The sequence below is a fragment of the Staurois parvus genome, unplaced genomic scaffold (genome assembly GCF_062004578.1).
Source record: "Staurois parvus isolate SC_StPar_1 unplaced genomic scaffold, SC_StPar_1.0 ptg000719l, whole genome shotgun sequence".
In the NCBI taxonomy this organism is placed as follows: Eukaryota; Metazoa; Chordata; class Amphibia; order Anura; family Ranidae; genus Staurois; species Staurois parvus.
Window position 1 is genome coordinate 7,926,872 of NW_028318515.1, and position 15,719 is coordinate 7,942,590.

General features: G+C 39.0%; 1 protein-coding gene across 3 annotated transcripts in view; it reads left to right on the forward strand.

Moving 5' to 3' along the window:
- The window catches only part of GLT1D1 (glycosyltransferase 1 domain containing 1), a 190,066-nt gene extending 176,522 nt beyond the window's left edge, over positions 1–13,544 (forward strand). For all 3 annotated transcript variants that reach the window (XM_089653721.1, XM_089653722.1, XM_089653720.1), the window contains one exon: positions 13,115–13,544. In XM_089653721.1, coding sequence (XP_089509847.1) covers positions 13,115–13,267 — 153 coding nt within the window. In that variant the 3' untranslated portion in view covers positions 13,268–13,544. The remainder of the gene's footprint in view (positions 1–13,114) is intronic.
- Positions 13,545–15,719: the final 2,175 nt, after the last annotated feature.

Below are 15,719 nucleotides of genomic sequence, written 5' to 3' on the forward strand. Positions count from 1 at the left end.
TGGTGGACGGCCACCCTGTTCCAACAAAGCTGCGACATCAGCAAGGCGGTAGTGGAGTCATGTTTTGGGCCGGAATCATGGGAACAGAGCTGGTCAGCCCCTTTAGGGTCCCCGAAGGTGTAAAGATGACCTCTGCAAAGTATGTGAAGTTTATGACTGGCCATTTTCTTCCCTGGTACAGAAGGAAGAACTATGCTTTCTGTAATAAAATCATCTTCATGCATGACAATGCACCATCTCGTGCTGCAAAGAATACCTCTGCATCAATGGCTGCTATGGGGATAAAAGGAGAGAAAGTCATGGTGTGGCCTCCATCCTCCCCTGACCTCAATCCTATTGAGAACCTTTGGAGCATCCTCAAGCAAAAGATCAATGAGGGTGGGAGGAAGTTTACATCCAAACAGCAGCTCTGGGAGGCTATTCTGACATCTTGCAAACAAATTCAAGCAGAAACTGTCCAAAAACTCACAAGTTCAATGGATGCAAGACTTGTGAAGCTGCTATCAAATAAGGGTCCTATGTTAAAATGTAACATGACCTGTTAAAATGTTTAAAAAGTTAAAATGTTGTTAAAAGTTTGATTGAAATAGCTTTTGATTTCAGTAAATATGCTGCAAACACAACAAATGACAATTTTCAGTTCTTTACAACCTATAAAGTGTTTTGAAACTTACTGTGCGTAATAATTTGGAACGGAGCATTGTAAGTTTTTTATGTTTAAAAAAAATCCTGTTATCATTAGGAGGTTTGAATTGTACTCTTAATAGTTGATAACTAGAGATGAGCAAATTATTCAAAAATTCGATTCGGCTGATTCGCCGAATTTGCGGGAGAAATTTGATTCGATGTGAATTTATTCGCCGCAAATTTAACTTATTTAAAGGGTTTCTAGGCTTCAGAGAGCCTTTATATTAGTGCAGAACACTGTACCTTTAATTTAAATGCCCTTGGAGTCTGCTGGGGAAGAGAAATAATACTGTCAGTCAGTATGACATGCAGATGAGTGCCGTCGATCTTAGAATCACCGCACACTTCACTCATTTGGGCAGTCACGGGGCACGACGAAGAAGAAGAAGAAGAGGAATGAAAAGAAGAAGAATGAAAAGAAGAAGAAGAATGAAAAGAAGAAGAAGAAGAAGAATGAAAAGAAGAAGAATGAAAAGAAGAAGAAGAATGAAAAGAAGAAGAAGAATGAAAAGAAGAATGAAAAGAAGAATGAAAAGAAGAAGAAGAAGAATGAAAAGAAGAAGAAGAAGAATGAAAAGAATGAAAAGAAGAAGAAGAAGAATGAAAAGAAGAAGAAGAAGAATGAAAAGAAGAAGAAGAATGAAAAGAAGAAGAAGAAGAATGAAAAGAAGAAGAAGCAGAAGAATGAAAAGAAGAAGAAGAAGAATGAAAAGAAGAAGAATGAAAAGAAGAAGAATGAAAAGAAGAAGAATGAAAAGAAGAAGAAGAAGAATGAAAAGAAGAAGAAGAAGAAGAAGAATGAAAAGAAGAAGAAGAATGAAAAGAAGAAGAAGAATGAAAAGAAGAATGAAGAAGAAGAAGAAGAAGAATGAAAAGAAGAAGAAGAATGAAAAGAAGAAGAAGAATGAAAAGAAGAAGAAGAAGAATGAAAAGAAGAAGAAGAATGAAAAGAAGAAGAAGAATGAAAAGAAGAAGAAGAAGAATGAAAAGAAGAAGTATTCCAGTACAGCAAAAAGTGTATCTGCAGAGAGCTCCGCTATTTCTGACAGTTCTCTGACAGTTCCTTCACATTTACAGCGGTTGAAACATTGTATCTATTTATTTCCGAATAAAAACATCTGTATCCTAAATGGAAACAAATAGATACAATGTTTCAACCGCTGTAAATGAACTGTCAGAACTGTCAGAAATAGCGGAGCTCTCTGCAGTGACACTTTTGCCGGCTGATCGGGAAAAATTTGATTCGTGCACCCGAAGTTGGCTAAAATTCGGATTCGATGCGAATCGAATTTTTCCCGATATTCGAAACGAATTCCACTTCGCCTGGTTCGATTCGCTCATCTCTATTGATAACATGAGAATTATGCTGACTGTTATTTACATCAATTATTTAGGTAAATTAGAAAAATATAATTTGCTTAATAATTTGGAACAGGGTGTATATATATATATATATATATATATATATATATATATATATATATATAAAAGAATCACCCCCTTTACAATAATCACATTTTGTTGCTTTGCAGTCTGAAACGAAGACAGACATGGTGTTTGTTTTATCCAGGCTGCAAAGCACCAAAATATGATTATTTTAAAGGGGGGGGGGAGTAATTCTTTTCTATACTTAGCGGGTAGGATAAGTATTGAACAAGTCACCATTTTTCTCAGTAAATATATTTCTAAAGGTGCTATTGATATGAAATTTTCACCACGTGGCAGTAACAACCCATGCAAACCATACATACAAAGAAACAAAAACAAGTTCACAAATTAGCCACTTCTCACCTGCCCTATAGCAGAAATACTGCTACAGGGCGGCATGGGTGCGCAAAATCACGTATATATACGTGATTTTGCATTTCCAGGTAGGGGGCGCATGCTCCCTATCCACACCGCCATTCGCGGCCACGGTTGTCAATCACCAGGTCCCAGCCTGAGATTACTCGCTGGCGCCCAGTGATTGCTGATCATCTCTGATGGGAGGAGAACTGTTTGTAAACAAAGCAGTTCTCCCTATCAACTTGTGCAAACTGCACAGCACAGCCATCCAAAGCAGTGTGCTTACAGCGAAGCACACAGACACAGTAAAAAAGCACACAGTTTACCCTTTTATCGCCCTTATGTTAACCCCTTCCTGCCCAGTGCCATTAGTACAGTGTCAGTGCTTTTTTTTTAGCACTGATCACTGTATTGGTGGCACTGGGGACGTCAGTGACACCAAGTCAGTTCTCCCCAGTGTCAGAATGCCCACCTCAGTCCCTGATCAGCTATAAGTCGCTGATCACCACCATTACTAGTAGAAAAAAAAGAAAAAATCCCAGTATATGTACTGCCATTTGTAAACGTTATAACTTTCCTGCACACTAATTATTATTATTGTTATTATTTATTTATTTCAGGTACTTATATAGCACCGTCAGTTTACACAGCGCTTTACATATATATATATTGTACATTCACATCAGTTCCTAACCCTCAAGGGGCATACAATCTAAGGTCCCTAACTTACATTCATACATACACATACTAGGGCCAATTTAGACAGGAGCTAATTCACCTACCAGCATGTCTTTGGAGTGTGGGAGGAAACCCATGCATGCACAGGGAGAACATGCAAACTCCAGGCAGGAGGTGCCGTGGCTGGGATTCGAACCAACCACCCGAGTACTGCCAGGCGGAAGTGCTAACCATTTAGCCACTGTGCTGCCCAATTAATTTACATGTATTGGAATTTTCTTTTTTAGCAAAGACATTTTGGCCTAAATTTATGACGAAATTAGAGTTTTAATTTTTTTTTACTGGACATGTTTAATAGCAAACAGTCAAAAATATTGTTTTTTTTTCTCATAATTGTCGCTTTTTTTTGTTTATAGCGCAAAAAATAAAAAAAACACAGGTGATCAAATACCACTGAACTAAATTTGTGGGGAAAAAAGGATGTAAATTTCAGTTGCGTGCAGCGTTTCATGACCATGCAGTTGTCAGTTAAAGTAACGTAGCGCTGTATCGCACAAAATGGCCTGGTCAGGTAGGGGGGTAAATCCTCTCTAGGGCAAGTGGTTAAGTTATGTGTAATATAATGAAATAACACTCCCTCACCGCTAACTGTGATTGACAGCAGCCAATAACTCCCGCTACCTCAGCAAAGCCCATGAGACCAGGAGGTAAGGGTAGAGAGCCACTTCAGACAAGCATAGCGCTGGATTGAAGGAGGGCTCAGGTAAGTATAAGGGAGGGGGGGGTGAAGGATGAGGCCGCGAATGTCGGCTCGTGTGCCCCCCCCTACCTGGAACTGCAAAATCACCTATATATACTTGATTTTGCGCACCCATGCCACCCTGCGTTTCTGTTATAGGGCGGACGGGAAGTGGTTAATATACACTTATTGCATTTTTTTTTTTTTTTTACCAAAGACAAATAGAATATATTTTGGCCTACATTTATGAAGAAATTTGATTTTATTGGATATGTTTTATAACTAAAAAGTAGAAAATATTGTTTTGCTTTTTGTCCAAAATGTTCTGCCTTTGCAGTCTGAAATGAAGACAGACACGGTTTTTGTTTTATCCAGGCTGCAAAGTACCAAAATATTATTATTTTAAGGGGGGGGAGGGGTAATTCTTTTCTATACCCAGCATACAGTCAGGTCCATAAATATTGGGACATCAACACAATTCTAGCATTTTTGGCTCTATACACCACCACAATGGATTTGAAATGAAACGAACAAGATGTGCTTTAACTGCAGACTGTCAGCTTTAATTTGAGGGTATTTATATCCAAATCAGGTGAACGGTGTAGGAATTACAACAGTTTGCATATGTGCCTCCCACTTGTTAAGGGACCAAAAGTAATGGGACAGAATAATAATCATAAATCAAACTTTCACTTTTTAATACTTGGTTGCAAATCCTTTGCAGTCAATTACAGCCTGAAGTCTGGAATGCATAGACATCACCAGACGCTGGGTTTCATCCCTGGTGATGCTCTGCCAGGCCTCTACTGCAACTGTCTTCAGTTCCTGCTTGTTCTTGGGGCATTTTCCCTTCAGTTTTGTCTTCAGTAAGTGAAATGCATGCTCAATCGGATTCAGGTCAGGTGATTGACTTGGCCATTGCATAACATTCCACTTCTTTCCCTTAAAAAACTCTTTGGTTGCTTTTGAAGTATGCTTTGGGTCATTGTCCATCTGCACTGTGAAGCGGCGTCCAATGAGTTCTAATGCATTTGGCTGAATATGAGCAGATAATATTGCCTGAAACACCTCAGAATTCATCCTGCTGCTTTTGTCAGCAGTCACATCATCAATAAATACAAGTGAACCAGTTTCATTGGCAGCCATACATGCCCACGCCATGACACTACCACCACCATGCTTCACTGATGAGGTGGTATGCTTAGGATCATGAGCAGTTCCTTTCCTTCTCCATACTCTTCTCTTCCCATCACTCTGGTACAAGTTGATCTCGGACTCATCTGTCCATAGGATGTTGTTCCAGAACTGTGAAGGCTTTTTTAGATGTCGTTTGGCAAACTCTAATCTGGCCTTCCTGTTTTTGAGGCTCACCAATGGTTTACATCTTGTGGTGAACCCTCTGTATTCACTCTGGTGAAGTCTTCTCTTAATTGTTGACTTTGACACACATACACCTACCTCCTGGAGAGTGTTCTTGATCTGGCCAACTGTTGTGAAGGGTGTTTTCTTCACCAGGGAAAGAATTCTTCAGTCATCCACCACAGTTGTTTTCCGTGGTCTTCCGGGTCTTTTGGTGTTGCTGAGCTCACCGGTGCGTTCCTTCTTTTTAAGAATGTTCCAAACAGTTGTTTTGGCCACGCCTAATGTTTTTGCTATCTCTCTGATGGGTTTGTTTTGTTTTTTCAGCCTAATGATGGCTTGCTTCACTGATAGTGATAGCTCTTTGGATCTCATCTTGAGAGTTGACAGCAACAGATTCCAAATGCAAATAGCACACTTGAAATGAACTCTGGACCTTTTATCTGCTCATTGTAATTGGGATAATGAGGGAATAACACGAACCTGGCCATGGAACAGTTGAGAAGCCAGTTGTCCCATTACTTTTGGTCCCTTAACAAGTGGGAGGCACATATGCAAACTGTTGTAATTCCTACACCGTTCACCTGATTTGGATGTAAATACCCTCAAATTAAAGCTGACAGTCTGCAGTTAAAGCACATCTTGTTCGTTTCATTTCAAATCCATTGTGGTGGTGTATAGAGCCAAAAATGTTAGAATTGTGTCGATGTCCCAATATTTATGGACCTGACTGTATATACAGTGGGTAGGATAAGTATTGAACATGTCACCATTTTTCTCAGTAAATATATTTTTAAAGGTGCTTTTGACATGAAATTTTCACCACGTGGTGGTAACAACCCATGCAAACCATACATACAAAGAAACAAAAACAAATAAGTTCAGAAATTAACCGCTTCCCACTCGCCCTATAGCAGAAATACTGCTACAGGGTGGCACGGGTGTGCAAAATCACGTATATATACATGATTTTGCATTTCCAGGTAGGGGGCGCACACTCCCTATATCACCTATATATACTTGATTTTGCGCACCCGTGCCACCCTGTATTTCTGCTATAGGGCGGATGGGAAGTGGTTAATATACACGTATTGTATTTTTTTTTTTCACCAAAGACACATAACAGAATATATTTTGGCCTACATTTATGAAGAAATTTGATTTTATTGAATATGTTTTTATAACTAAAAAGTAGTTTTATAACTAAAAAGTAGAAAATATTGTTTTGTTTTTTTGTCCAAAATGTTCGGACTTTTTTCTTTTATATAATAATAAATAGAAAAACCCAGGAAAGCGGCAGATGCACTGCGGTGCACCCGCGGTGCAGGTAAACCGGAGCACATCAGTGTGAAAGCAGCCTTATAGGGGGCTCAGAGCAGTAACTGTTCATTTGCTTTTGGAGTTTGGGGGTGGTAAAGCTCATATTTAAGACATGTTTTTACCACCCCAACCGCACCCCTTTTAGCTGCAGTGGCCATGGATGTACATGTCGCAGCCGCAGCAGGAGTTATATGCTCTGTCATGGTTGGTGGGTGTAGCACCTGCCATCATGATCCATTTAAGTGAATGAGTCCGCTCTACAAGTGCCCTGCAACCTTGTGTAGTACAGCAAACAAGGGGTTGGGTTACAATTGGTTACCCATTTACTTGAATTGGTTGCGACTGGCAGGCGGTAGCACCCACCAAAAGCAACAGGAGGTTTAATTCCTTCTGTGGCATGTGTACACCTTTATCTGCTAAAAATCCTGGAGGAACCCTCTTCAACGGCGTCAGAGTAATCCCTTTTGGCCAGTCCTGCTCTGTTCTGCCAATGTAAATGCTACTGTGCACACAATGCCAACATGGGGCAAACAGACACAAAGTGGGGAGAGCTACTAGTTTAGGTCTTGCATGTACAAGATAGCTTGTACATGCATTTAACAATAAGGTGCTAAAGGGGTGTAACACTAAAACTCCAGGAAGAACCCTCTGCACACTGCTACATACCCTTTCCAACAAACTTTGCAATAAAAAAATAGGAAAGGGTATATAGCAGTGTGCAGAGGGATTTTCCTGGATTTTTAGTGTTAATATGTGGTTACACCCCTTTAGCACCTAACAGATAAATGTGTGTACAAGCTATTTGGATTTGAGAATAGGTATATCTTGTTTTGTCACCTTTATCTGCTGCCTCAGCAGCTAAAAGGGGTAGGGATTGGGGCAGTAAAACTGCGACTCAACCAACTTAATGTGTGAACAAGCCCTAGGGGTGCTGCTGCTGAATGCAACTAAGGGCTCATTCACAAGTGCAGCAGGAACTGCTGTTCCTCTGAAAAGCAACCCAAATGTGTTTAACAGGATGTGATATGTTGCCTGCTCACCACCTGATTTAAACCAATGATTGCAATGCACACAATTGTGATATGGTAGTACAACAATTAGAGGTTTAAATCAGGTGTGAGGAGGCGACACTGTGCCCTGTGATCTTTGATGTGTTGTAGGTAGATCTCCACCTCTTTAACCCCTAGATGCCGAGCGCACACAAATATGTGGCCTCTGGGCCTTGACGCCGAGCGGCCGAATATTTGTGTACCATTTGAAAACACATATGTGCTGAGAGCTCCCTGCACATATGTCCATGACTCATGGAAAGGTCCCAATCTCCCATTGCAATCGGGACCTTTCCGATCATGTGACTGCCGTGACAGTGAATCACGGCGTTCACATGACCCTAAAACCCCGCTCCACCTCCCGGCTTCTGAAATCTCTTAAAGGGCCGGGAGACGCCAGTGCGAAGGGGTTAACGTTGTACCTTTGAGTTTCCAGGTACTGTACTGTAGGGGGAGGCTCAGGAAAGTGCCTCCCCTTTCCTCTGCTCTGTACTTACTGTCAGACTGGGCTCCGTATGTGCCAATGTACAGTTTGGAAGAAAAGCTGGAGGTCGGTCAGACGTGAGTGCCTTTCTCAACCAGGATGCTGAAGCACCCCTGATGACCTCAGGCGGCACCCTGGTTTCAAAAAGACTGGTATAGGGGATTAAAAAAGCCCAATTAAACTAAAAATATAGCTAATTATACAGTTATTTAAAAAAAATACAAAACCGTATTCATTTGGGTTTTTAGATCTGCTTAGGAAAAGCAAATACTGAAATTAGAAGAAATAAGGAGAGCTGTTGTCACTGGAACAAGACATGAACCTTAATAATAACCTGACAGAGGTTCTTATACTTTACCATTTTACTGCTAACATGTTTTATTGAATTCTGTCCCCACTGATGAGATTTTCCATTACAGGACAAGAGGGAAAACCCAGTAGGTGCACCGACTGCAAATACAAATCAGAAAGTGGTTCTGTTCCCTCTCTTCTATAAACGAAAAAAAAAAGTTTGGTTGGATATGCTAATCCAAGCTTTATAATGTCCTTGTCATAATAGTCTGCATAATGTAAAGGCAAGCATGTTTGAAAACATGCAGTAACATTCAATTGCAGCCAGCTCTTAACAAAAAGAAAATGTTTTCCATTATTACATTACATCTCACGGAACCATAATGAGAGCAGGCAGGCTTGTTTGTATGTCATTCTGACAATAAAGCCAAGTACTTGTCCTTTCCTGCAAATGCATTCATGGCTATTATGCAGTAATCTGCTGAAGACAATTTGGTTCATTTTTATTTCCCATTGTGATGTGACTATTAGCTGAGAAACGTGTTATGGGGGGGGGGGGGGTTATAAAAATCCTCTTGTGCACTGTACACACCTTCTGTCAAGTCTCTCATACAGGGGCGGACGGACAACTCATGGGGCCCCCGGGCAATAGGGGATCATGGGGCCCCTGTGTCCTTGCCCAAACTCAAAAAAGCCTATGAAAAAGGTACCAGGGGCATCTCATGGGGCCCCCTACTGACCCCTGGCCCTCGGGCAGTGCCCGAGTTTCCAAATGGTCAGTCCGCCCCTGCTCTCGTCCTGTCAGCCAGAAGCACAAGCAGGTATTTAACCCAACTTACTTATAAGGTAATTCAAGTTATTAAAAAAAGCATTTTCTTGAAAATAACAACTTCATTATATTGTATACATATTTTTTTCATGAAAGAGATGGCCAAATCAAATAAACATTTCCAATCACATTGTATGCACAATGTTTAGGGTTAGAACACAATGCATTATAAAGTGGCAAAACCACTTATACCTTACTTCTTGTTTCCGTCATTCACAGAATAGGACCAAAATCATATAATGGAAATCCTATGGTATGTTCCAACCAACAACATGAATCATGTAGCAGGATTTAGAGAATTTCTTTGACTGGAATCACAGATATTTGAGATGTGGACACTCAACCTGTACAAAGCAATAACAGGCTGAGAGGAGCGACAGCTGTCTTCTGCTGTTCTCATGTATCCGCACATCCAGCAATTACCTGTGGTTAGGTACACAATCTATCAGACAGATTGTGTCCAGGGCAGGTCATCTCTCCCTAGCTGCAAGTAACCTACTGGATGTGCGGATATATGTGTACAGCCATGGTTCTTGGTAGCCTGTCATAGCTTTGTACAAGCTGAGCAGCTTCAGCTGTTTGCATACCTATGACCCGCTATCCAGCCCTATACTGATGTATGAATGAGACATTGGTAAAAAAAAAAAAAAAGGTTTTGCCTGTTTAAGCAGCTTGTTTGCTGTGACATCCAATCACTTGTGCAGGAATGGCTTGAACATTTTTTTTATATAATCTATATATTTGAGGTTACCCATATGGAAGAAAAATATATTTTAAAAATATTCTTCCCAAATATATTGCCATATATTTGAAATACTACAATTTTGGCCATATTCACAATATTTATACTTCAAGTTGAAATGTGTTTTTATTACAAAATATATGCAAAATATTTTTAAAAATACATTTCAAATATACTGTTTGTCTTTAAAAATACAAATCTACATTTTTGGAATGCATTTACAAATATATGTAAGAATATATGTTAAAATGACTTTTTTATATGTTCAAAAAATATGAAGAATATATTTAAAAACTATATATTTTTAAAAATATATTTTTTTAACATATATGTAAAAATATATGTTAAAATTACTTTTTTATATGTTAAAAAATATATATTTTTAAAAATATATAGTTTTAATATATATTTTTTAACATATAAAAAAGTAATTTTAACATATATTTTTACATATATGTTAAAAAAAATATATTTTTAAAAATATATAGTTTTTAAATATATTCTTCATATTTTTTGAACATATAAAAAAGTCATTTGAACATATATTCTTACATATATTTGTAAATGCATTCCAAAAATGTAGATTTGTATTTTTAAAGACAAACAGTATATTTGAAATGTATTTTTAAAAATATTTTGCAATAAAAATGCATTTCAACATGTAATATATATATATATATATATATATATATATATATATATATTTATTGAAATATATTTTAAAATATATTGACTATGGCCAAAATTGTAGTATTTAAAATATATGTCAATACATTTGGGAAGAATATTTTTTAAATATATATCAAATATATTTTTCTTCCATGTGGGTATGACTTGGATATGTCCATCGTCAATGAAAGAACATTGGTACAACATATTCAGGACATCATATATCTTCAGTTTCTCTGAGAACTCTTCACAATGTTCACTTGGACAGACATATTAGCAAAGCAATCGCTATATGTCACAGAAAAAAAAATTAAAATAACAAGGAGCCAGAAAACGTACACGAAACCATGTAAGGTGTGTCTAACATAGATTGTCAACTTCTCGGTAAAATATTCTAGTATGTCACCCAGGAAGACTCAAAAAGCAAGTGCAATACAACTAGTAGTGGATCATAATAAACAAGATCCACCATGGCCTCTGTCAGATCTATAATGTATCCAAGTTACCCAGATTATATAAAATCTATCACATTGGTCTCCGTAAGTGCCTACCCATTGCTCTGCCTCCATGATCTGTGGGACTACAGATCTTTTAAAGCCTTTAAGAGATGGGGGCAGGGAGCACAGTAAATAGAAAGCTGGATCATCTCGTATTAAAAAGGTTGTGATGTCTGAGATCAACTTTCTGATCCCATTCTTGAATGGCTTAAGGATGGGACAGTCCCACCAAATATGGGGCAGGGGACCTTGTGACCCACATCCAATCTAACAAGGGTCTGTAGGTGAAGGACGCATCAGTGCTAATGTCTTAGTGACCCTGTACCACCTGGTTAGCCGCTTATAATTCATTTATTGTAGTTTTGAGCTGCTTGTACATTTTTCAAGAGATTTTGCAGAGAAAAATAAAAACACATGCTTTCACACTTGTTTAGAACACTTGTTTTGGCTTCATATTAATATAGATACAATAAAATTATGACTTAGCCATTATGACTTAATTTAGCTTAGAAACACATAAAATGGAAATCATATGGTATGTTCCAGCTGTAATCATTGTTAGTTCTGTATCCCAAAGTTTAACTTTTAGCGTTTGGTAGGTGCTGCATTTTGCTGAGGTCTCTAGCTGAGAACTAATATGCAGAATTTTTTAGGGGGAAAGAGTTTTTAGCATACGGTAAGTTAGGACTTATGAATGGGACATAAAAATAAAATCCCAAGAATTAGATGTTTGCCTTAATTGTTTGATTGAACTGTGGATTAGGTTTGCATCCCTACTGTAGCCTTTATGTGGGGTCCCATTGTTGCTGTTAGATCTTTACATTATTTTACAGTATATTATGTAAACTTCAACTGGAAAATGACTAATACTCCATGATGGGTGTAAACAAGGCCAGGAAGTATAACAGGAAAAGCTTATCAATGCAGTCTTTATGATTTTATAAACCAGCTGACTACCCGGAGATCCTCCTTTTGGTTGATCTGAGCCTTTTACCAAATATCATTTAGGGGAAGATTTACTAAAACTGCTGCACACAGAATCTGGTGCAGCTGTTCATAGTAACCAGTCGGCTTCCAGGTTTTATTGTCAAAGCTTAATTGGACAAGCTGAAGTTAGAAGCTGATTGGTTACTATGAACAACTGCACCAGATTCTGTGTGCAGCAATTTTAGTAAATCTCCCCCATAGAGTCTAGGATTAATTATGAAGGTTCTCAGAAACTGATAAGGTGTATCTCATCTAATGCTTAGTTTAATTACAGAGGATTGGTCATCTTCTAAACCAGGTATCATTAAATGGCGGACCACGGTTGCGGATCTGGACCAACTTGCTGTCCCATCCGGATCACTGTGGTCCCAACTCCTGCCATTAAGGAGGTGCCTTTTTACCCCAGCATCTACCACTGTCCTTCTCCCAGCAGAGATGTGAGGAGGGGCAGAGGATGTGGCTGTGGGGGGAAGGGAAATTATGTGATGGGAGAGAGAAGGACTCCACCGTGTAGGGTGAAGTGACAGGGGGCCAGAGGAGACAACTGTTGAGATGGGAGTTTGTGAAAGAGGGCTAGAGGACACCGCTGTGGGGGGGGGGGATTTGTGAAAGGGGGACAGAGGACACCACTGTGGAGGAGGTGATGTGAAAGGGTGCCAGAGGACACTGCTGTGAAGGGGAAACTGTGACGTGAAGTGGGGGACTGTGAAGTAAAGGGGAGGATTGTGATATGAAGGGGGGCTGAGAACACTGACATAAGGGATTGTGATATAAGAGGAGGGGGCTATGATGTGACAGATCGCAAATATGTGATTTGAACCCCGGCTGAAAGAAAATGTTACTGATTGGACCTCTGTGAATTGTAATTCAGTTCCCCTGCTCTATACAGAATGTCAAAGTTTCCTATTCCCTCCTGTAAGATTATGTAATGTGAAAGATTCATAATTTCACTATAACTTTAGTTATACTTTTAACTGATATTCTATGTTCTATTTTAGGAATTTGTCCAGATGTCCATAAGACTGATGAAGGAACCAGATCTAAAAAGGAAAATTATTTATAGTGCCAAACTATATGTCCACACTAACCATTCCTGGGAACTTGAAAGAGAGACATATCAAAATCTTGTTCAAAAGCTGAATGGACTGTGATATAAAAGAACATCATCACAAAAATCCTGGAGTCTGGGACTTATTTTATTTTAATTTTATTGTGGGATGTTAAAGGGATTGCTGTAATGTTTTTATTTCAGGAACAATGGACTACTTTAAACAATGACCTCATTGTGTCCCCTCTTAACAGTGAAGTTGTTTTCTCTTTTGGTGTATTTTTCGTATTCCTATACTGTCTCTCATATTATATTTTAAATTGTAATGGTTTCTTATGTTTAACTTCTTTAAAAAAATATTAAAGTAATTTATTTTTTTATTGTTGTGTATGAGTGATATTGTAAATAAGTGAAGCTGTTGATGATATTGTGAGATCAGGCTGTACTGGGAAGGATTTCTATCCCAACATATACCCGCACTATGTGTTAGGACTAGACTTGACTGCCCTTACTTCTGTATAGCAATGTGAAACCGAATGTACACCCTATGAAAATTGATTTTTTTTTAGATATTATATTCATTCAAGCAGTGCCTACAGATAACGGTTATATGCTTGAAATGGTATATTCTCAATTCCAATTAACGAAAATGCAGTTTCTCACATGTGGAAAGTAAGTTCATTTCTATATTTACTACCACTTCAAATCAATGAAATTAGAATCAGGTGTTCCAATTTAGGGGCCAAAATTCAGAAGCTCTTTAGAGGATATCAAGGTGGAACCTGTATTGTTTAACCATTTTTGTACCAGACCAATTTTTCAGGTTTTGCACACATGCTGTTAAAATGTACATTTTAGGCCTGAAATGTGGATCCCTGGCAACGAATTTAGAAAAATCAGCAAATTATTTAATATAATTTCACTTCAAGGAAAATAATTTACACGTGACATCAATTTCAATTGCTGCTAATTCAGCCAGATCTAGCTGGCCCATCAAAATCAACGCAGGAGCTAATCACTTAATGCTAAAAGAAATATCCAAGACCACCAAAATCACACAGGATCTGTGGGTAAATTTTGCAACAATTGATATCATATGCACCTATAATCAGAGATTACACAAATTTGCCCCACGTAGCGGGTGTGCTAGAAAAAAATATTTGCTGTCCAAATAGAACATTAGACCAAGACTACAGTTTGCCATTGATCATATAGGTAGAGACAAGGCCTTCTGAAACAATGTGCTGTGGACTAATGAAACAAAGAGTTGTGGCCCAGATGTAACCCTCATCTTTATACAGTACCTTGGTAGGTCCAGAGGGCCCATTTGGTGAATCCTGGGCATCATCGGCAGATGCATAATATGAAACAAATTTCCCCAGATCTGATTCCTGTGTGGGAATCTCATCTGAGACCTTAACCACTCCAATCCCACTTCCTACCCCCAGTTAATGAAAAGCCATTTAAAGGGTACACATGAATTGGTTCATTCAATTCCAGTGAGAGTAAGTTACCTTTCTAGGATTATGTTGTTTCCTCCCACCAACTCAGGGTGAACAAGTGTGACTTCTGTGCTGGTGTGTTGGAAGCCAGTCACAGTTCTGTCATCCACTATGAAAGACTGTAGATTAATATTTTTGCTCCTTGCTTTTCCATGGACAAATGAAATAAATGAATAGAGGTTGACCAGCTAGTCAGGTGATATCAGTTGTTTCTGCTCAGGAAAATTGTTCCTGAGGTGTCCAGGCTTGGTACAATTATAGCTTCTGCAGGTATACGCTAATACCGCTTCTTTTTACTAGGAGCTCCATATGCTGGTTGCCGGGTGGCTTGGCTCACAAGTGCAGCAGAATCTGCTGCTTGTGATTTCATTTCTTTCCAGCCACTATAAGGACTTCAGCCTTTATTGGTCAGAAACCTAAGTGTTGATGTAGGTACCTGCCAACTCTTTTGGCACTTTGGCAGACTCAGACTTGTGCTTCAACAGAACTGGACTTCAGCAGAACAGATGTGTAGACGTTGACCCTGGAACGTTCATAGAAATCCTTTCTCAAACCTTTAGTTATTGTGATAGCGGCTTACCTCCTCTGTATAGGAGTCTGCAGTGTTTTTTCTCCAGTGACCTGAATTTCAGATTATTGCATGTATCATTGCCTCATAGTCATCATTCTGCTCAGTTGACAATTTCACATATGCCTCCAGGGCTTTGCCTCTGTCCTGGTGTCAGATATTGGGCCCCTACGCCTGCAGCAAGTGGTACTGATGGCATGTTTTTTTCAAAAGATAGCATGTCCGTCTCAATATTTCTGTCTATCTTTAGTTCATGCTGACTGGCAACTTCCCTCTCAACCTGACAGCACCACTCTTAACTGCAGCCTGATGCACAAGTATGACATAGGATCCATAACCATTATCTGTCAATGCTGGGGACAGTCTAGTGTTGGAAGACTCATGCTGTAGACCAGAGGTTGCAATCATTGATGCATTTGATTCAGTCCTAGTACCCTCACCCAGCTAGGTTGTACCAGAATTACTTTTAAGACAGGCAGAATCCC